At 38.8% G+C, this 23,670-nt stretch overlaps 1 protein-coding gene across 2 annotated transcripts; it reads left to right on the top strand.

The window, feature by feature from the left end:
• The first annotated feature begins 327 nt into the window (after positions 1 to 327).
• Positions 328 to 23,073, top strand: LOC109033068 (juvenile hormone acid O-methyltransferase). Of its 2 annotated transcripts, none has more exons than XM_019045494.2 (5): positions 328 to 516; positions 15,347 to 15,754; positions 17,685 to 17,817; positions 20,946 to 21,093; positions 21,966 to 23,073. In XM_019045494.2, exons 2-5 carry the CDS (start codon positions 15,366 to 15,368, stop codon positions 22,130 to 22,132), a joined length of 837 nt encoding a protein of 278 aa, XP_018901039.2. In that variant the 5' UTR covers positions 328 to 516; positions 15,347 to 15,365; the 3' UTR covers positions 22,133 to 23,073. The 2 variants fall into 2 exon arrangements, with proteins under 2 accessions (XP_018901039.2, XP_018901038.2); XM_019045493.2 differs by lacking the exon at positions 328 to 516 and adding an exon at positions 3,378 to 3,534.
• The last annotated feature ends 597 nt before the right edge of the window (positions 23,074 to 23,670 follow it).

Raw genomic sequence — 23,670 nt, 5'->3', positions numbered from 1 at the left:
TTAATTCCTTTGCAATCGATATAATCCAATAATCGGATGAAGATCGAAACCTGATCGTATCACGCAAGCTGTCTGACGTACTTAACGGCGTGTTGCCGATCCAAGCTGCAGCTTGATGACTTGCAGAGTATTTAATTATTGGAAGCATGGATGCCGCTGCAATGTGTGATTTTCCGGGACTTCCTTATTTCCCATTGAAACAGAAGAAAAGAAAATAATCGCCGGCAACTGTCCGGGTTGCGAATAGCGAAGACTGTCGTATGCGCGAAGACGTTTGCGCACAGGTTTTCTATCGTGGAGTAGACATAGGCAGTGTTAACTTGGGGACGCGTGGAATTTACAGTCTTGAATGTAAGAGAACAATCGGTAATTTTTTGTGTGTAAAGTGATGCACACCTAGTGCAATTCGCATCGAGGAAGCAGGCTTTTAATTTTTTCGCCTTGAACGCCAATATTTTACGCTTCAGGTTGAATTCTTGCATCTATAGTCGGTGAGGGTTGTAGAGACGGACACTAGTAAGTAAACATTTATAATTGAATTTCTTCCTGTGTTAAGTTAATGGGGTTTGGAATGATGGGGGCTCGATGATACAGTGAGATAGCCTACCGTTTTTAAAAATTGACCTCAGAAAGCAATTTCCGGGCAAGCCCGGGTGCTGCGCCTGGAACTTCCGGTCTCTGAGCCCGGAACGCGGACGGTATGTCTATTCAGGGTGTCCCAGGATTAAGTGCGAATCTTGAAGGAGTCGATTCTTTGGGTCAAAAAAAGACGTTTTTGTAGTATAACTTTTTTTTTCAAAAACGGTTTCCCTGGGGGCCACCCCCCATCCCCTTCGCGCCCACTCGCGCTCCATTCAGTCCCTATTATCTCGAAAACGATGAGTTATAGCAAAAAAACGCAGGACACATTTTTCAATATTTTTAAACCCTAAATCTAGTGGTGCCGTCAAAAATCAATTTTTATCTCTGGAAACATTAATTTAGGCCACTTGTAGGTTCGATACATCCCCTAACTCCCCCAACCCCCAACCCCCCCCCCCCCATGCACCCCAAATGAATTCTCTTTTTGGAGGTCAAAAATGAAAAAAACTGTAAAAATTTTCTTCATTTATCTATTTTCATTAATATTGGTTGATAAACATTGTCACAGTATTAGAAAGACGATTTTTGCTCCAGCTTTGGGGGGGGGGGTGGTCCCCAGGAAAAGCGCTTTTGGAAAAAAAGTTATACCACAAAAACGTCCATTTTCGACCCAGAGAATCGACTCCTTCAATATTCGTACTTGATCCTGGGACACCCTGGATAGCCCAAAAGTACGGATTCCACGGCCGGGATTTTTTTTTTTTTTCAGAGCAAGTTGGGATCCAGGTGAGTATTTTCAATGATTTTTTTACGTTTGCTCAAATGCAGAGCTATATGGAGAATTACATAAGCTTCTCCGAGTTCAGCTATTCACCGTGTGAAACGATGACCCGATCGTGACGCGGGGCGAGCTGCGAGGTGACCGCCCGCGCCGCGCGCCGCGCCGCGCCGGTGTGCGCTATTCACGACTATGTGGGATCCTACGATGCAGAAGTTGACGTTGGCAGCTAGTCTATCTTAATTCTCGCGATTCATCTCACACTTCTCACTCCAGATAACATGGAAATCCCGCACAGTGGCTCTGCTGCATGAGGGGTAGTACAAATGGATCGTATTCGATAGTGGTATCGATGTATCGTTTGGTTCATAATAATAGAACATACCTTCAAACTACAATTTTAGGAAATTCGTCAATAAAGCTGAAAATGAGAAATTTTGTAGCAATTTCACTACTATTAGACATTTACTACTCATACGAATCACAAATCAATGTATTAAAAAAAAAAAAAAAAAAAAAAAAAAAAAAAAAAAAAACTGTTCCGTCAGATTACTCAATTGACTTTTGAAGCTATGTTTATATTTTGAACCGATCGATATCAATACAATCTCACCCGTTTGATGTATCGAATATACGATCTATTGCAAGTGTTATAGGAGGTATTCTGCCGTGCTATGGAAAAACGCAGAAAATCTCAGTAATAAACATCTGACAGCTTCTCCCTGATAAAAAGGAGGGTAACATCTACTATAAGTTTACTTGATTTTTTACACAGTGATGCCATGGGGTAAAAATAATCAGAATTATGTTAGTATTCACCAGAACTCTGGTGATACATATACCAAAATATGGTAACTGGCACCATAGCGTCTGGTTTTTATTACCATACTCTTATCACTGTGTCAGAGTATGGTAAAATCTACCATATTTTTTTTCCAGTGAAGGAATACTTCTTAGCCCATGACTAAAATTGGGCACATGCGTTTAGCCAAATATAATAGTAAAAAGTTTGGGCAGAGAATTCTATCCCACTTTGAAAATTTCATCTACACTGCATGGAAGTAGCTGAACTTGTTTCTTGGGGGAAGGGGGAGAGCGAGGGGTCATTAGTCTATTCGTGGGTATTTACCTAGTGGTATTAGAGCGATAACATATGGTTACAATGTAGATGTTGCTTGTGTGAGGAATTTGCGATTTGACTATGGATTCTTATGTAAAAGTTTGCGAGAAACACGACGAAGCCACAGGTTTTCTCTGAAATCATCTCCCAAGCTCAAGAAAAGCTCTCAAGTTGAGGCCAAAATGGAGAGAATACCCAACGCTAGTCTAGCTGAGAGTCCATCTCTGCATCAAGACAAAATTTCCATGCAAAGACAGGGAGCAAATACATAGTAGGGTTGCCGTGTTTCCAGCTTTAGAGTCCCCAAATAAAGTGGCAGCCCTGTCAATGTATTTGCTCCCTATCTTTGCATGGAGATTTTGTCTTGATGTAGAGATAGACTCTCAGGATAGCGTGGGATATTCCCTCCATTTTGGCCTCAACTTGAGAGCTTTTTTGAGCTTTGGAGTTGATTTCAGAGAAAACCAGTGGCACCGTCGTGTTTCTCGGAAACTTTTAGGTACATAAGAATCCATAGTCAAATCGCAAATTCCTCACACATGCAACATGTCCATTCCTCGGAAGAGGGTACGAGTATTCTAGGGGGAGGTTCCCCGAAAACCTCCATCTTACGTCCATGCTAAACTGTGTTTTCCCCTCTCATTCCCGCGTTTCTCTTTTGTTTTGTCGGGAGAGAGATGACGCAAGAAGGATCATCCACTTTTAGCCAATTTTTATCAGTATTTACAGATGTATTTCACGAGACAGTTATGTAACGAAGGGTTCTTAAAGAATCTTCCATGAGACTCGACGCTGTCACATAGTACTTAAGTTTAAAATCAATCTAATACGGTTCAACGGATCATTATTTGGCCTAAAAACGACGATTCCAACTCACTGTTCGCCGCCGGCCGGTAGTTTTACGTATAAAGCATGTGGAACGTGCATTTCCACTAGTCCATTCCATTGTGGACGCAGTGTAAACACTCGTGATCGCCGGTAATATAATATTATTCAATTGCACTTCCAGTTTTCAGTTTTTTAAAGTTTTGGACTGTTTTGCAAGAAAATAAGGGTGAGTCAATTTTTATTATTTTCTTCGGTTCGCATGGACCGAGAAATACGGCGACTCTTTCCGAATTTTTCTTAGAACCTGCGTCCAGGACATGAAGATCAGTTGGATTGCATTTTGCAAAAAGGAACCAAGAGCGTTCCAATGTTGTTAGGATTGTGCAAAATACATTCTTTGCTACAAAATCACTGAAATCATGCAAAAAATTAAATTTACAAAGGTAATTTTTGGCTTGATTTTATAGTTTATGAGAGTGTAGATAAAATTGATTTAGGTGATAAGTTAATATTTATAAGGTGAAAAAAGTTGCACAATCTTTGCGACATTGGAATGCTCGTGGTTCCTTTTTGCAAAATGCAATCCAGTTGATAAAAATGGACTTGATATACGTGTAACTAAAACTTTTGACGAAGTTCATGTTCGATTGCCGCGTTCGTGCGTGATCTAAATTAAGAAATGGTAAATTATTGTCGGTACTCCTGCAATATTTATGCTTCAGAGAAAAAGAAAAAAAAATGATAGAAAAGCGAGGGAGGAAGAAAAAAGAATAGCAGTCAGCAATAAATTAAGATAGAATTGATCACAAAAATCTGACACTGCATCGATACTGCAAGTACGAATGGTGGGTTACCTTACGACTTAAAATATCGCATTTGCCCTCTGCTCTCTATTGCATTGATGGATGAGTGACTTCGAATGGAATTTTCGATCACATAATATTTTTCAGGAGGCTTGAGCTGTTCAAAATCTACTTATTTTGCTTCGCTCTTGAATACTTGACTGTGTCAGCATAAATTTAATCTTGACATTGTGCAAGGCGGTTGTTTGTATTTTCTCATGGTCGCTAGTTGCTTTAACATAATCAAGAGAACATAATAAAAATCCTTTACATCTAGTAGTGCGCAGAAAAAAGGGGCGCTTCCGTTTGCTGGTTAAATGGAGCAGGCAAAGAAACTTTGACTTTGGAGAGAAAAATAAGGTGGGGTAAACATTTTCCTGTCAATCATTACGGATAAATAAATACGCACTTTTACAGGAATTCGTAATGTCATATTATGTAAACACATGCCAAATACCACAATTAGCCCAGCCATTGTGCATTTACAGGGAGATTTTCGTTTTTTTGTATCCTTTTAGTCTTTTCAAATGTTCCAACGAGTTTGAAGCTATCACAGAGACTACTGAAGTAAACCTACAAAAGAGGAACAACCGCCGGGAATTTGATTTTTCCGTGAAAGTGAATTTTTTTGCGTCATCGATATAAGTTACACTTTCATCAAAAGCGGGTATACTAACTATCATGTTGCATTGTTGCGTCGCTACATTTGAAGGATCCAATCATCAATTGACACTGAAAAGGCATCATTTTCCCCATTAATGTGCTTAAAAGCAAAGGAAAAGCTCTCGAGGTTGATTGCGGGGAGGAAAAATTTGGTTCGCATTGGTTTTCCTTTTTTCAAGGTTTTTGATTTGAAACGGGGATGGCATGGCACAAAAGGGCAACTTGAAAAATCGAATTTGCATTGAAGAATATCAGCGTGGAAATAAATCTAAGTAACACTATGTAGGTCTCAATTATTTTCCAGACTTTAATATGTGTCTACCTGTATACCCAATCTTCTTAAATACAACGGTGACCTCATCATTCGCGTTGTCGAATCTCGGGATGAACATTGAACATCACGTCACACTTTGAACATCAGTCACACAAAACGTGAATGTTAAGTAATCCCACCAATTCCAAAATGTGAATGAAATCACCAGTGACCTCATACTTAAATCAATATCAACGTCGAATGTAAACACTGGTAACAAGATTGTCTGTTTCAAATATAAAATTTTACTACTAACAAGGGCAGTTTAAGCGCATTATTTGAGCGAGCAATATAGGTACTACGAACCGAAAACTTTTTGATGAGAAGTCGCTCCTGTTTAGTGAAGTGAACTATATTTTCCGAAAAATTAAGATCACTTAACACTAAAAAGTAATCTCATGCTACTTGGTGCCTTTATTCCCTTCATTTCGGATTTCACCAGGGTTTCCAAATTTAATCTTTAAAAGCGAGGAGCACTGAAAGCGAAAAAGTTGAATTTATGTTGAACTTCGGTTTGATGTACTGGTTTGACTTTTTTTTACCGATCTATATCATTGCGAAAATCAGATTTTGTGCAACAATGCGTATCGGGCCTAAAACAGTTCGGCTGCAAATTTAGGTACTTTCAAACTCAACGTCAGATTGAAAAGTTTCCCTGTTTACGATTTGTCGATCGATGACGTCGATCAATTCAAATTTTGGTTTTTCGATCGATTCATGTCAATTAAATCCACACCGGTTTTTTAATGATTTATCTAATGAATCGGTGTCGATCAATACACGTCGATCAATTCACGTTTTTGTTTTTCGATCGAATCGAAACCGGTATTTTAATAACTTGTCGATCGATTCATGTTTTCATTTTTCGATCGATTCATGTCGATCGAATCCATACCCTCCTAAGGATCATCAAGGAGCAAAAATTGTTCGAAAAATGTTGGCCGCCGATGAGCGATAGGGTCAAGCAATTGTTGCGTAAGAAACATTGACAGCCAAATATAAAATTATCGGGATCCCAAATAGGAAATAAGAGTTAGAGATGAGCGTCTCACATAATTTATAAGTTTTTTCCAATTTCCGCCTAAAGAGCAGAATCTAGAAACTTGTGCGTTTATATCTTGAACGAGTTTTTGTTGGTTATTGTGATAAAATGACAACTCATGTGCTTTGAGTCTAGGAAAGACTCGCTCAGAATTGTCTTGGAGGATCAAAGGCTTATAGAAATCTTGGTTGACAAGCTCTATCACTTTTACATCTCACTGGAAAAAAAACACATTGGATCTAGAGTCCAGACTCTTGAAAACATTGACAAGAAAAAATAATCTTGATTCAATCGGATTTTTGCTTGAATCAAAACGAAATCCGCTTAAATTAAGAGGCTTGGTTCTTGATTTAAGCTAAATTCTGATTGAATCAAGAGTACTTTTTCTTGTCGATGTTTTTAAGAGTCTGGACTCTACATCTAATGTGTTTTTTTTTTCCAGTGCTCGATATCGGGACTTTAAGGATCATAACAGCGCGAACTCCAGAATTTCGCTTTTACGAGGATAACCCGCACGAAGAAAACGCCGTACACAAAATTACAGGAAAGATACTATTGAACGACTTTCCCTCATGAAAGAAAAATGCGGCGGTAGATTAAGAGTTTCGATTGAAATATGCATTTCTATTCTGGTTGTCATATCACTATGGAAACAAAAAAGAAAAAAATTAACAACACTAGCTTAAGCGGCTCTGGAAAATATTTTTCTATTATGAAAAGGATAGTTGGAAAAAAGTGCATTTTATCTCTGATGTAATTCACTTCTGATAAAAAGGGGCATGTCGGTTGATTATATTTAAGCTAATTAGAGAGTGAAGAATCCACACACGTGCAGCAAAGTATCTAAGATGCTCATGCAACTTACTAATAGTATTGATACTTCAAGACTACCTATAGCAATGTGTAGTGATGACTAATTTGACGACAAATCTATAAAATTTTGCACTCTTCTCGCTGAGAGGGTTGGTGATGAAATATTGCTTTAAATTTCTCCTCGCCACCTGCCTGTTAATCCTCAACAATCTCTATCTATGAGATGCCAAGAGAACCAATTAAAATTTAAAGAGAGAAAACGTAACATGAACAATCAATGAGACAGCTTCAATCAGAATTAGTCTAACTACACTCCAAGTTGCCAAATGTTGTTTCTTGTTTTTTATTTTTTTTTAAATTTTTTTCTCCAAAAAATTAAACGTAAAAAAGAATTAGGCAGGCGTAACGTAATTGCATCGATTCCAGTTAAACTCGCGTCATTTGGAACCTCCAAGCGTTTTCAATTTTAAATAAAATCATACATAAAATCCACACTTTGGATTAATAAATAAATAAAATGTATCCGTCCAGCAAAAAGCAGTGGATGTTGATGTCTTGATTTTATTACGATTTCTGAAGTAAATCAAAAATGAATTCCTCTCAGAAAAATTTATGAGGTCTCTCTTTAAAGGAACAACTTTTTATGAAGAAAAATTCGTGGCTCATTGAAAAAAAAAAAATCTATAAAATAGAGGGGAAAGGGAAATTTTGAAAGGAACATCCCTGGGTGGATAGTAAAAATCAAAATGACTTAAATAAAACATAAGTAATTAGATGAAACTGAACAAAACAGCAAACACTCATACCTCTTTTATTTACATAATTATTAACACGTGGGTTGTTCTTTCGTGCTTTAAAGTGAGTCTCATGTGCCACGAATCCTTGTTCGAAGCTCGTATAGATGCAATGTTATACAAAGCTATGAAACTTGGAGGCGAATAAATATTCAAGATAAAATGCTTGCGTAATTTGTTTTATCTTATCGTTAACAATACAAATGCACCGACACTATCGCAAAAGTTCAACATAGTTTAAAGCTATGCGTGTAGTAACTTTTTTACCTGTCAAGTAGAGGTGTTAGATATCAAGTATAGGGGACCCTAGAAGACTCTGCACTTAGATTCTCGAGCTCTCACTCTTGAAACTACTTGCAACTGCACATGAGTAGCAACACATGCAGAAATATCGTTCCTATGTATAATCTGAGAGAATAACAATCATAATCAAATACCCACTGACAGGGCCGGATTTATCTACTTGCCGGCCGCCTGCATTTTGCCGCCCCCTTCTCATTCGTTTTGAAACATCAATAAAAACCATCAAGTGAACATGCCGGAGGGGGAGAGGGTGCATAAGACGCGTTTACCTACTCGTGTTGGATACATTTTTTGCGAAAGCCCTGTCAACACTACTAGTAAAATTTCACGGAACTTTGCGCGAAAGTTAAGTTCCGTAAACCTGTCTCTGTGTGGACAAGGTCCTCCATTTATAAGAAATGAACCAACAAATTATGAAAGAACAAACATAAATGTGGTTGAAAAATTTTAACTTATTCCGCCGCCGCTGCGCCTGCGCCGCGCTGATAGCACTGTGTTTGGCGCAATGCGTGAAGTATTCCTGCAGTCTTGTAGGCGCTATGCGTTTCACGCCAACCGCTCCTGACCGCACTAGTGTTTGACGCAATGCGTGAAGTATTCATGCAGTCTTGTAGGCGCTAATATGTGTTACATGCCGACCGCCGCGCCGCGCCGAGGGCTTGTCCTTTTCTTTTCAAGTCCTCGTCATCATTCCTCTCTGCGCGGAGCTCCAGGCCAAATTGCGTGTTTAGTTCCTCTCTTAACTCGACTAATTGAAAGATGCCTGTCTCTTGTATCGCCGAAAAACGAAAAAAATCGAAATTACTATACTCTCAGGAAAGAGAGATTTTGTCCCCTTTTCTCATTGATAATTTTTTTTTTCTGAATCCGATTTTTTCTATACCTACATTAAAAAAATTGCAAAATTTGCCGCCATGGGCCGCGGCCCATGTGGCCATCCCCTTAATCCGGCCCTGCCCATACTGACTCATTATGCTAAGACCGTCTGTAGATCCGGGGTGAAAGATTTTTGGATCATAATGTCGTTCCTCCGACGTAAGTGCGTATCTCGATTTCCACATGGACGTATAAATGGAAAGCTAAATACGCTAAATGGAGCTATATGTATGTGCAGGTGGAAAGATGGGGTGTGCTTGTTAGTGACCGGGCCATAAGAATGAATGGGAAATATAAAACGCCAGTGACGTCAGCGGCGACGAAGCCGCCCGCCTCGGTCGCCCCCGTCCGCGTGCGTCCCCACACTGAAAAAAAATTCTCGGCGTTTTTACCACGGTCCGTTGGTACTTTTACCATCTCCTTTTTTTTTTACCAATTATTGGTAATTTTGCCGAGACAGACTGGTAAGCTTACCTAAAAACCGGTATTTTTACTGTTTTTTTCAGGTAAGAATACCACTTTTATTGGTAATCAATTCCCGGTAACTTTGCCATTTTATCTCGGTAATTCTACCACAGTCGATAAAAAATATTGGCGTTTTTACCGGGGTCCAGTAAAATTACCGAGAAAGTTCAATAATTTTACCGAGATTTCTCGGTAAAGTTACCAATTCCATAAATGGTAATTTTACCAAGAAAAAACTGGGATCAAATAGAACCCTGAATTCTTGGTAATTTTACCCTTTTCTTAGTAAATACACCGAGATTTTTTTTTCAGTGCATTAACTCATGAGCCCTGTGCACAAGGCGCTCGTCACATGTCCACAGCTCAAGAGTCAGAGCTCAGTTCCTTTCGATTTAATGTCAAATCCCGCATTTCAATTTTCTCAAAAGGAACTATATCCACTTGTACATTGTTTCTCATGCAGCTTTCACGAGCACACCCCATCTTTCCACTTGCTCATAGTTCCTTTTAGCATAAATACATGTGCGTCCACATGAGCCCCTGAAAACATGGATTTATGTGCGTTTTTACTCTGCGCGTCGTGTTCTGCGCGTCATCTACCATCAGGAAAATGAATTTGTAGCTCAAAATTCGTTCACAGTTTAGTGATCCAATGTTTGAATCGGAGAATTTGAGAGGCCCGGAATTTAAAATCACTCAAAAAAATAACTAAACCAAGGAAGGCCCTTTAAGAGCTTTCATCATCGCGTAGAAATTTACGTGCGTAATAAGGTCGTTGTCCTCAGAGACTCTTCTGATGGGGCACAAGGGGACTCTGAACTTTTAAATTTAACCAGTGTGGAGGTTACCTCTGTGCCCCATTAGAAAAATGTCTGAGGACAACGGGACCAGGACACTCAAATTCGGATTCCTTGGGCTTGATTACCCATGAATACACATTTTTTCCGAGTCTGCGTCAATTTAACGAACTTGACTTTTTTTGAAAGGGGGTTCTGTCCCCCATCCTTAGGCACGGACCTTGGCAAGGCCACATATAGCTGTCATGTCTTAAGGTGTATCTACAGCTGCGTGAAGTAAGAAATTTCTCCGCGCAGGGGGCGCCACCGCTGTGTTTTAGAGTCCGTACAGCACCACGTGAGTCCTTGAGCTTTTATAAAAGTTGAAGGAATTTCTGTTTAAATCGAAGATAAATAAGTTCTAGCTATAACATTCTTCTTCCTATTGACCCTAAAAGCAACGTGAAAAGTCATTTTGAAGCTCTGCAATTTGATCCCAGAAAAAAGTAGGGTTAAGCATGATGACCTTGATGCAACCAATCGCGCTTGATCGCTCTCAGCAGTTGGCAGATATCTCTCTCCCACCGTGAGCTGTCTCTCTCACACTCATTGGATTCCCATAAGGAAAACGGGGATCAAATTCCAGCCTTTATTGTGCAACTTTGAAAGCTCATCTTTGACTTTACACATTCTTCAGACATGCTGCTAGAACTTATTAGCTTCAGAATTTAGAGTCTTTCTCTTCATATTTAAATAATCGCTGATTTCGGAGTCAGATTTTAGCAGCGCGACGTGGTGGATTTTTTCAGAACTAACGCTGAAGATTAACCTTAACAAAGGCCTCTGAAAGTAAGGACCCATTCTACTTAAACTATGACCTTTGAACTCCACCCTCACTTACGCCCATCGACCGGTCGTACTCCCCTTCCTCACCACGTCCATCAAGCGTCTTAAAAATGATTTTATCAGAATAGAGAGGCTTTTAAGCAACATCAGTCTCCTCTGAAAAATAATCACGCACCTGTAGGAATTGCTTGAAGCGAAGTATCTAGAGTACCATATACATACAACTACTACGCATGGAATATGGAGTGACAATAATTTTCTAAGGTCAAATACATCCCTCTGATTACTCGCAAATATGAGCATTCAGCATCTGTATCTCTCCAAGATGTTTACTGTTTACTCAATGTGAATATTCACTAAACGCTGAAAATAGCGTTTTCGTCATCCTATATATTAAAATGCAAAGTTCCGAATCTTGGGGCATTAACTTTGAGAGAACCACCGGACCGATTTGCGTGATCTTTTTTTTAAATGAAAGCCCCTGAGCTGTAGATTTGCAGGCTGTGATCGTTTTTTCGATTTTCTCAAATTTTCTCCCATAATTTTCTAAAATTGTCTTCGATGCATTAAAACGGAGGTCCGAATCTTTGGACGTTAACTTTGAGAGAACCACCGGACCGATTTGCATGGGGTTTTTTTTAAATGAAAGCCTGTGATCTGTAGATTTACAGGCTGTGGTCGTTTTTTTCGATTTTCTCAAATTGTCTTACTTTTATCGACGAGTGAAGTTTAGCTGGGCTCAAATTTTCTCCCATTTATTCAGACTAAAGTCCGCATTTTGGGGCATTAACTTTGAGAGAACCACCGGACCGATTTGCATGGGTTTTTTTTTAAATGAAAGCTTCTGATCTGTAGATTTGCAGGCTGTAATTGTTTTTTCGATTTTCTCAAATTTTCTTACTTTTATCGACGAGTAAAGTTCAGCTGTTTCGAGCGGTCATCTGGCCGCTACCTGCTTGCCCGTCCCTAGATACCCCCACTAGGGTCTCAGCCACCCCTCCCACCACGTTCTTTCGGCTATCTCCGTTTTCTTTCGTATAGCTTTCCTCCCGCCAACCTCAAAGAAGGTTTGGGTCGCATTGTCGTTCGTCACTCACCACCCACATTCCGTCGCAATCTCTCAGCTACTCCGCTTCACCACTTCTTGATAGGCATCCTGGCGGTTTGACTGACCCTGACTTATTAACTGCAGCGGTGCGCACACGTATTGCTAACAACATGTATTGTTATGGACATTTCATTCTTATTTGTTCTTTTCTCTTTCCAACTTTGTTTCAAATTTGCTTCGTTTCTTCCTCTCTCTTTATTTTGTTGGTCGGTCGACTACGTTGATCGGCTTTTTGCTATTGAAAGCACATTAAGACTTCATGGATTTTCAATATCATCATTTGATCTTCCGGAATTGCTTCCAATTAACCTGAATCTTCAAGGGTCAGAGCCTGACTCTCCTCCCCCTAAAACTATGATTCCATGATTTCTGCCGCTAACCCAGAGCAACATCAAATTATTTCTGAAATAATTAGTCTCATCCAAAATCCATCTTACACGTGTAATGCGATTTTCATTGATGGTCCAGGAGGATCGGGAAAAACTTTCGTTTAAGAATGTCTTACTGCGTATTGTACAAAAGGAAAACTTAGACGTCATCTCCGTTGCTTGGACAGGTATCGCCGCATCGTTGCTACCTAACGGTCGGCCGGTTCATAGCAAATTCAAAATTCCTTCGGTTCTGAATGAGAATTCTGTGTCGAGTCTCACGGTTAGCTCAAGAGAGGCTGAGACTATTCGGAAAACAACGATCATTTTTTGGGGCGAAGCTCCCATGGTTATCACGCATGCTCTGGCATGCATCGACCGACTTCTTATTTAGAGAATGGGTAATGATATCCCTTTTCGAGGAAAAATTGTCGTCTAGGGTGGTGATTTTAGACAGGTTTTACCCGTTGTTCCGCATGCTTCTCGCCAAACATTGGTGCAAAATGCAATCAAATTCTCACCACTTTGACCTCTTTTCAAAATCAGAAAACTTACTCAAAATATGAGAACTTTGCAAGACGAAGCGGAGTTTGCAAAATTTTAACTCGAAATAGGTGATGGTGTTTACCTTTCTGCTAAAAAAGGCCATGCCGGAATTCATGGATTTACCGACAAGCAGTATTACTGAAACTGATATTATTACTGAAATTTATGGAAAAGATAGCTTCCTCATGTTCGAACGTAGATTTCACAAACTGCGCAATTCTGGCCCCTAAAAATAAGCATTGCAATGAAATTAACGACAAGGTTGTTGAAGTTCTTTCAGGTGTCTCTAAAACGTACTTCAGTGTTAACAGGCTCATTGTAGAGGAAGAGGGAGAGGCTCTCAATTTTCCCCTCGAATTCTTGGACAGTCTTAATCTTAGTGGCTTACCACCGCATAAACTCACACTTTTGGAGGGGGTTTTTGTCATGCTTTTAAGAAACCTCAACGTTTCTAAAGGTTTATCGAATGGTACCCGATTGATCGTCTGGAAACGTTATGAAAATTGTCTTGATTTGCAGGTCATTTCCGGCGAGAAGGCCGGTGAAAGAATTTCACTGCCAAGAATTGATTTGTCACCTGCAGACTCCTCTCTCCCTTTCTCTTTTAAGAGGCGACAATTTCCAATTCGCATTGCGTTCTGCATGACCATCATCAAAGCTAAGGGTCAAACACTGAAGCGAGTCGGCATTTATTTACCCCAAACAGTTTTTGGCCATGGTAAACTATATGTTGCACTCTCACGAGCTACATCGTACAAAAATTTTGAAGTCCAAATTCTTCCCAAAGGCAACCGTACAAAAAACATCGTGCACAAAGAGGTGCTTCGATCTTTTATAAATCCCAAAAGCCTCATAGTCATTAGAAAATTATCAAAAAATAAAAATAAAAAAAAATTTAAACAGTAACACAAAAAAAAGAAAAATTAATAATGCGAGCTTTTTATAACATTTTTCGGTAGAATGGCAGTCTCCACCCTGTAACGCAGAGAGGCAGTTAAATTCCTTGATCTTCTGCCGCAGAATCATCATCATTATTAAATAGATTCAACTAATCGCTCCGATTCCAAATAAGCTACTGCACCACCATTGCTAGCTGTGGAGGGCGCCCGTAGGGCGCCCGGAGCAGCTAGTCTTATATAATAGGTAAAGAAGAGAGTGAGCCAGGCAGAACTCCATTTTTTGCGCCATTATGTGTAACTTAACGTTTTTCCGACATAATTTTTCGACCACATTCATTGCATAACTGAGATAAAAGCTTTCACTTTGAGTACTGCATATTTCGAGTGGAAGATTCCGAAGGTTTCTGGCCCAGTGCTAAATATTACGTAAAAGAAATTGTATCGAAAATCTGCGTTTTTTGCTCATGATGCATCGTAATTGGACGTATCTATGCTAAAAGAAACCATGTCACACGCAAACCCTATTCACATAGTTCCTTTTAGCATAAACACGTCCAATGGACCACTAGATAAGGTACGAATTTCAGCATTCTGATACATGTTTCTTGACCAAAATTCTACGTAAAACACGATGCACACAACAAAAATTACCGAAATTAACTCCTTTCGAAGATATTTAATGATTCTTGACGCGTGAATTCAAACCACCCGCTCATGAAAACTCAATGCTCTACGTGATTCACATCGCGCGCTAAACGTTATCATGACAGTCTCTGCGATATAAAAATCTGGCAACCTCAATCTTGACGCTTTGGCTCAGCTATAGCAAATTGCTAATAGTTTGAACAACACATGGTGGGAAATGAACATTGCTCGATTGAGAAGCTTGCTGAAACCGTTGTAGTGCGCGATTTGACTCACGTAGAGCTTTGAGTTTCTTGTGAGCGGGCAGTTCAAATTCCTCGTATCCAATGTGAAATAAAAACGTTAATATCTTCGTTAGGAATTGGTTTCAGTAATTTTCGTAGTGCGAATCATTTTCTACGTGAAATTCTGGTTAAGAAACATGTATCAGATCGCTTAAATTCGTACCTTGTCTAGTGGTCCATTGAGGCGTTGAGTGCCCATTATATTGGGATGAAGTAATTTTGAATCTCAGATCCTGAGGGGACGCTAATCTATTTTGCAGCTTGCATAAAAACATAAGATACCAATTTTTTTTTCAAAAGTTAAAATTTTTGGGAATCAATTATTCGAAAAAAAAAACTAACGATTTGCGAAAATCATGCCACAGAGGAAAGATTCAATTTTCAAAAACCCCTAAAATACGTTGTCAAGAATTCGCAACGCAATGCCCTTTAACTCGATCTATTTTTTTCCTTAGGGCAACATACATTTGAATCATGCAAGAGGGCGATCTGTACTCGGACTTCAACAAATCCAATCCGAATAAATTCAGAGACATCCAGGAGCTACTGGCAGACCACAAGTCGTTATTTCGATGGTTCTCGGAGGAGGTGGTGCTCGACGTGGGATGTGGTCCAGGTGACGTCACTCGTCACGTCCTGTATCCGTGGCTCCCGGAAAACGCAAACAAGACCGTGCTCGGAGTAGACGTTTCTCCCGTCATGAAGGACTTGGGCAATAAAAAGTTCGGTCATCCCGACGTTTTCTTCGAGACCTTCGACGTTTCTGGCAAAAACTTGGCTGTCATTACAGAAGACGAGAAGTTTAGAGACGGCTTCACGAAGATATTCTCATTTCACGTCTTCCACTGGATCAATGATCTCGAGTAAGTATGACGCATTTTAATACATTCTAGGGTTTATTTGTGTACTGGGGACGGGGGGGGGGGAGGATACCCTCCCTGGCCGCTCACTGGAAAAAAAAGTTCGGTAAATCCGAACTAGTTAGGATCATATGGAACCACGATTTTGTTTGGTACACACGACCGAATTATTCGGTCTGCTCAGCCGAACTGTTCGGTCCACGAAACCGAACTGTAAGAATTTATTATGGTTCGGTCGCACAAACCGAACCATTCGGTTGAACAGACCGAATAATTCGGTTTGTGTACCGAACAAAACCTGCTTCCATATGATCCTAACTAGTTCGGATTTACCGAACTTCTTTTTCAGTGCGGTTCAACCCATGGGTCGGGAGAGGAGGCTGGTCTTCATGAGTTATCGTAAATAAAGGAGACTCATCTAATATAAGGACCAACTCCTATCGATAGCCTCAAAAATTATAGAAATTGGACCAGTAGATCTTTACAACAAATTGTGAAAAAAATGAAAATTTACTTCATTCAAATGGGAAACACAAATTTATCGCGTAGCATATAAAATCCTGGGTCGCATTCCCGAAAGCTGAACCAGTGAGCAAAGCGGGCTTATCTAGGAGCTGTTGATAGCCACAAGAATCATAAAAACCGACCTTGAGGATGTGGAACGCTAGAACAAATTGTGACAAAAAATAAAAATTTACGTGGTCAGAGAGCCATAGTTAGATATAGAGTGTGTGTACTCTTGTCTGGTAAATATACAGGGCGATCCAGGGTTAAACAGCTAGACTGCAGGAGCGTGTTTTATGAGTCAAAATAAAACTTTTTTGTGGTATAAAGTTTCTTCCTAAGGTGTCCCCAGTCACAGCTACGCCCCTCCCAAAAACATTTCGGAAAGTAAATAGTTTTTTCTGAATTTTGGCAACGGTTGTGAACCAAATCTCATGAAAATTTGAACTTCCCTGTACTTTTATGTCCTAAATTCATAATTTTTCAAAAAAATCGAAATCTTCATTTAAAGAGGGCGTTTGGGGGTGTTTCGGCTCCTGCAGTCTGGCCGTTTTACTCTGGATCACCCTGTATAAATCCATATTTTTACTGTACAACATTTTAATTCCCCCTTGTTCACTTCTCCTCTTGCTCCCTCTTCTTCTCCTGCCTATACTTTTTTTTTTCTCTTTGAACTTCGTATATTACTCTTCTGTCTCATTTTTCCAAATTTTGAAAAGTTGAAAATCCTGGAAAATAATTGACAGTTTTATTTTATTCACAGAAAAGAAAAAGATTTGTGCTTCCTACTTTCCTTTATAGATACACCTTCATTAAAAAACAAACAAACATAAAACAGTTTTATGGGTCGAAGAACATACTTTAAGTTTTCTGCCAGGGGTTCATGCTTCTTAGAGGATTGTTTCTTTGCCCTCTTTTTTCTTCCTTCATGGTTTAAAATAAACGACTATTAGTTATCGGCACATCAAAGCGGAGAAAAACCGCGAGCGCTAAGAAAGGTGATGTTTTAAACGATAGCCGTTTCTTATATTGTTTTGATACGTCTTCATTTCAACTTTATCCAATACATGTGATAAGCATCATTCGTAGAGAATGTCAAAACATTCCAGTCCCCTTCCTCTTTGCGTCCACAAGTCCTTTGCCCAGGTAAAGAAGGTCAAATCAAAACTCGGAACGAATGCCAGCGCTGGCGCCACTCTGTCTGGCGAGTCTGATATCTTTACTTACATTGTTCTTCCGCTCGATCTACTCAGGAATTCAAGATAACGCCTGGCGCATGGCGCTATCGGTATTCAGTTTCGTGTTTTGTCCACTCCGCTTCATCCCCCTGACCTACTTCTTACATTAACTACTGTAAACTGTCTTTATACGGTAAGACACTGAGCATTAAATTGTAGCCTAATCAGACGTATTTTTTCCCCCTTTACAGACTGGCTTTTCAGAACGTGTATAAACTCCTGAAACCTAGCGGTCAAGTTCTTCTCACTTTTCCCATCAGTAGGCAATATCAAAGGTTATACAAGCAAATGCAAGAAAAAGAACCTTGGTCAACAATTTTGAAGGTACGTATGTACATATTTATAGGTTACCTCGGGCTTGCACGATTGTCATTGTTAAAATGTTGTTGAAAAAAAACTTATCGATTTCTTTGAGAGATATAGTGCAATTAGAATGACTGGAGTTTATAGAGCCAGGTGTGAAAATTATTTCATCATGGGTCCTTTGAATTTCGAAATTCCTGATTCCTATTGTTGAAAGTAGTGGTTCAGTGATTCCATGAAATAGACGTTTTTTAGCAAATATATACCTATGAAAGGACTTGAAATATCACGTGCCTAGTAATACTACACCAAATATGGACAGAAAAGAACCAAGCCACATCAGCTATTGCCAAATTTAACTGGGCACTTAAATTTTTTTCGATAGAATTTTTGTGCGGATTCCTTTAAAATTTTTGGGGAATTTGCTTCAAACTATCGAGAATTTTCACTGAAATTTGCACAAAAATACGTACATTCGTTTTCACGTAAAAAATTAAATTGCTCAATTAAATTTAGCAATAGATGATGTGGCTTGGTTCCTTTCTGTTTAACTCGGTCCATAAAATGAACCGTAGATCTCTTTCAGAACTCTCTTCACAGACACTTATTTTACTTAATTATGTCAAAATAGAGCTTTTTTACGAATTATATTGAACATGAAGGTCAAAGAGAAGACTACTTTACTAACTCTTAGATGCCCAATCCAGACCAAATTCACTCGAGGTTTGCTGAAAACACGTGCTCGGAGCGGGTGTATGGGGCCGACACATACGATCTTTAGATATAGTTCTACAAATACACACCGTAAAAAAGAATCAGACATCAAATTAAGAAAAAGAAAAAATCGAGTTTCAGGGAATTTTCTTGACAACTATACCAATTGAAATCCCAATCCGGGTCTAATTGACCCTACTATCTCTTCTGGGCGAGTCATAGTTATGGTGCGCCGTCTGTGTCAATATTACTTTTTCTCTCAAGAAAAGTTTTTCTTCAAATAAAAGTTTTTTTTCCCCCCATAAAAGTTTTTTTTCCCGCTTAAAAGTTATTTTACCCCAAGAAGTTTCTTTTCCCGCATAAAAGTTTTTTTCCCCCGCACAAAAGTTTTTTTTTATAAGTTACCTACAACACTGTTGCCATATCGTTTCTGAAAACCCGAATTAATTCCAACCATAGATCGAATCGGTATCGATAGGCGATAGGTCGACCGCAAGTTGTGTGAACATAACCTCAAAATCAAAATACATATTACATCTAGCATCTAACGGATAGCCACAAATATGGAACGTGATGTGTTCATTTACCTAAACATTTTTATATTTGAGAATAAATAAAACCCGTAGATAGAAAAAAAATACGTTTGAGAGAAATTAATTAGTGCGATGTATAAATAAAGTGGCGCGAGAAAATAATTACGGAATTCGAAAAGTTCTCTGCTGTTACAAAAGTTGAAGACCTACAGAATCTTCTGTCCTCTTCACTGCTTGCTACTATTGCTGGTATCGCAAATCGGAGAGCAAAGGATATTGCAGCAAAAGAAGAAATTTTGCAAGGTAGGTATTCTTGCCTTTAGAATAGGTACAAAGGTTCAGAAAGTGTATCAGGAACACTGGTTTTATCTTAGAAGTTTTAACCTTTAAGGTGATTCGATGGACGCCATATTTTGTGTCAGAACGGCATGCGATATATCGCATCAATTGGTTCCATATTTTCAGCTACTCGTCATTTTTCTCCTATTTTGAGATCGCAATTTTGTTGTCAGGAGTCTAAAGCACTCACTTACCAATTTTAACAAAGAAATTCAACGTAATAAAGGCGTGGTTTTTTCAGAGAGAAAATATCGCATTCGAGTGCAGTTTCGATATCAGTATCGAATGCGATGTTTCCTCTCTGAAAAAACCACGCCTTTATTACGTTGAATTTCTTTGTTAAAATTGGTAAGTGAGTGCTTTAGACTCCTGACAACAGAAGTGCGATCTCAAAATAGGAGAAAAATGACGAGTAGCTGAAAATATGGAACCAATTGATGCGATATATCGCATGCCGTTCTGACACAAAATATGGCGTCCATCGAATCACCTTAAAGGTTAAAACTTCTAAGATAAAACCAGTGTTCCTGATACACTTTCTGAACCTTTGTACCTATTCTAAAGGCAAGAATACCTACCTTGCAAAATTTCTTCTTTTGCTGCAATATCCTTTGCTCTCCGATTTGCGATACCAGCAATAGTAGCAAGCAGTGAAGAGGACAGAAGATTCTGTAGGTCTTCAACTTTTGTAACAGCAGAGAACTTTTCGAATTCCGTAATTATTTTCTCGCGCCACTTTATTTATACATCGCACTAATTAATTTCTCTCAAACGTATTTTTTTTCTATCTACGGGTTTTATTTATTCTCAAATATAAAAATGTTTAGGTAAATGAACACATCACGTTCCATATTTGTGGCTATCCGTTAGATGCTAGATGTAATATGTATTTTGATTTTGAGGTTATGTTCACACAACTTGCGGTCGACCTATCGCCTATCGATACCGATTCGATCTATGGTTGGAATTAATTCGGGTTTTCAGAAACGATATGGCAACAGTGTTGTAGGTAACTTATAAAAAAAAACTTTTGTGCGGGGGAAAAAAACTTTTATGCGGGAAAAGAAACTTCTTGGGGTAAAATAACTTTTAAGCGGGAAAAAAAAACTTTTATGGGGGGAAAAAAAACTTTTATTTGAAGAAAAACTTTTCTTGAGAGAAAAAGTAATATTGACACAGACGGCGCACCATACATAGTACCAGTGCATACGAGCTCCGGATATTGGTTTAAAAATACATCCTAAAAATAGAATGAGACCATTGAAAATTAACACAACCGAAGATAGGAAAGACATAATCGGCCTCATTTTTTAACTTTTCTTCCGAATCTGAGCGCAACTTCATTGGCAGCTCAGAGATAAGCAAGCTTTGCGAGTTTACGCCGCTCGCCATCGCGCCTTCAATTTTGCAAACGCAACGCGGACATCCATCAAGCACGAATAGTTGTATCTCTGCGCCGTCAACAACACACGTTCTCTCCCTCATTCTTAGCGCGACAGGCAGATTTATAAGTTAATGTCATCTTTTTGAGGCATTTATCTTAGATTTTTTTTTTATTTATAGGGTGCACACCGAGAAATCCCGAATTATTTCTTGAATGGTGACGCCACAACAGAGTTCTTGTCAATTGTGACGAAGGTTGGATTCAAAGTTGTCACTTGCAAGCTCATCACGACACACGACGAGTTCCCCAGCATTGAGGCCCTGAAAAGTAAGTTGGCTCTCTTTTCATTTGGACGTATTCGAATAAAAAGGAACTTTATCCATTTTGACTTAAGGAGATTTATAAGAATACATGCATATGGCAGGGCTCATGTCAAAATGGCTATAGTTCCTTTTAATTTAAATAGGTCTATTTGATCATCATCACAGATTTATCATAGTTTTTCAAAAAATTAGTATACATACGTTGGAATGCCAGCAAAAAACTTCGTAAGGCTCAATGGAATATGGGCTATATTACTGTGCTCTGGGTCAAATTTAAACCTTATACGTCTCAAAACCACTGAAAATATCTGCACACCGGAAAAATCTTTGTACTAACCTAAAGCATTTTGGATGTCAAAATTTTGTATGAGAAGACCTAAATACTGATGCAGCTACGCTTACGATTATTACACTCCAAGGAAAATAAATTAAATTTTGAGTGTGCCTAGATCAGAATTTGATACATATTAGACGCAGTTCTGACGTCCAAAATCATCTTCAGGATTTTAATTTTTCGGCGAATTGAATAGTATCCATTGTAAATGCGACAATTACAATAATTTGAATAAAAAGATGCCTTATTTCAAAAGTATCCCAGGATTTTCGATTCAACAGATCCTTTGAATCGCCCTGAATATATAATCCCTGACCAAACGCTGTCGATACACGAGTTCGAAGCTTATTTTGTCCTTTAAATATGCGCACGAAAAAACCATCAGACAGCTACCGAAATTTTCAAAAGAAACTACTATCTGTTATAGAAGCAGCACACTGCACAGATCAGCAAACTCAGTCCTGAATTTCAGATGATACAGATATGGAAATATAATTTGCACTGCTCTTGTTAAAGAATCAACCTTTAAATTATTTTTACAGAACTCGTTGGTTCTTTGGACATCCACTTCAATAGAATACCGACCAGTATGCGAGGGCAGTACTTGGAGGAGTGCATCGAAATAATGAGGAAGAAGAATCTGAAGGAACTCGACAACGGCACCGTAGTGGTAACAGAGAAACGAATCACCGCTTTCATGGAGAAATAATACCGTTCCAGCCGGTAAATCATATCAGTGAACGTGTATGCAAAGTACCGTGAAAGTATTTGGAGTAACTTCTCCAAATTTTATTGGACTTTGTGAGGGATTTTGTCAGTCGGTGTCGGAGACCGTGCATTTTCCGCTTTTCTCATTAAAACGTCGAATCAATTGTCCGACAGTTGTGATCTTCGACTAGAGCCCTCTTTTGTCTCAGTTTTTTATCATTTATATGTTTCATTGGATTGGTTATAATGCAGGGGCAAATAATTGTTGATTTCTACAAGATTGCATAAATCTTGTAGCCGAGCAGTGCTTTGTATGAATTATTACTTATAATATATACTGTGAGTCAAATAGCCGAAATTTGAAAAGAAAATCAATAGAAAGCTATAATCTTCGCTCCCAGTTTTTTGCAGTCATGCAAAGATTGATTATTCGTTAGTTCCGTATCTTATTTTAGCACCATTGCTATTAATGCATTTTCTCCGCAAACATTTGTTATATTATATTTGATACTCCTTGATTTTTCTTTCAAGTCAGTGAACCTAAAAAAAACTAATCCATTGAGGCTACCATATGGTTCTACCGGGAGGACTTAACGTTGTAATTAGAAGGGCAGATGACACATGTGTCGATTTAATTTTAGAGCAAATTGAAATTTTAATTTGTTGTTGTTTAACTTGTCGGGTCAAGGCCGCTGCGCTCGATCAGTATTCCTCTAATTTAATTGTATGTGGAACATGTTAATGTAGAAACATTATTTCAGCTCTAAAAATTTCAACAATACTCTGTTGAATACGTTAACTAGATCACCGAAATTTTTTCATTATTTGAATATAATTTTCTCTCCGTCGTTGTGTATTTTAAAATTTAGCCTTAATACGTCACCAAAGCAGAATGATTAAAAATCAATAAATTTTGAAAAATAAAAACTGTTTTTAAACTTTTGAGGTCTAAAATGAATTCTGTCTCCTTCATTATCTCGTTAAGGGTTTACATGAAGAAACATTTATTGAGTGAGTTGACTGTAGCGTAGCGCCTTCAATGCCTTCATGCAACTATTCGTGTTTTACGGATATGCGTGTTGCATATTCAAAAATTGAAGGCACTTTCGCCTTTTTCACTTCTCCAGAAGTCCAGAGATGCACGGGACTCGTTAGTTGTCGCACTCTAACACAGAGTACCTACACGGGGAGAGTCTATTACCAGTTAGTGACACAAGGCTAGAGTATCTGACACCCGTGTGGTTATTCACGTTAACCATGTTTCTTTGAAAATCTTTTCAGATTTCTTTAGATATGTGATCATGTACGATAATAGAGCCAGATATATTCTAACAAAGAAATTTCAACTGAGGGGTCATTTAAGCATTGCGTAAGGCATTTTGGCCGACTTTTTTACCTTTTTCCCCTCTTGTAGGACACTTGGAAGACGAAAGCTCACCTCAATTTTTTGATCACGTCAGATCAGTCTGCATCCACCTAATTTTTCAGGGAAAAACCGGAGAAAGCCTGAAATGGATAAATTAATATTACTGGAACATA

This window comes from Bemisia tabaci, chromosome 3 (genome assembly GCF_918797505.1).
Source record: "Bemisia tabaci chromosome 3, PGI_BMITA_v3".
Lineage (NCBI taxonomy): Eukaryota > Metazoa > Arthropoda > Insecta > Hemiptera > Aleyrodidae > Bemisia > Bemisia tabaci.
The sequence above is the reverse complement of the archived record's forward strand: the minus strand, read 5'-3'. Positions and strand labels throughout refer to the sequence as shown.

Excerpts from the sequence above, each read along its gene's own strand:
- LOC109033068 (XM_019045494.2), top strand. The coding sequence starts at position 15,366 with ATGCAAGAGGGCGATCTGTACTCGGACTTCAACAAATCCAATCCGAAT. Across the intron at positions 15,755-17,684 it reads CACTGGATCAATGATCTCGA|ACTGGCTTTTCAGAACGTGT; the intron begins GTAAGTATGACG and ends CCCCCTTTACAG. Across the intron at positions 17,818-20,945 it reads CTTGGTCAACAATTTTGAAG|GGTGCACACCGAGAAATCCC; the intron begins GTACGTATGTAC and ends TTTTATTTATAG.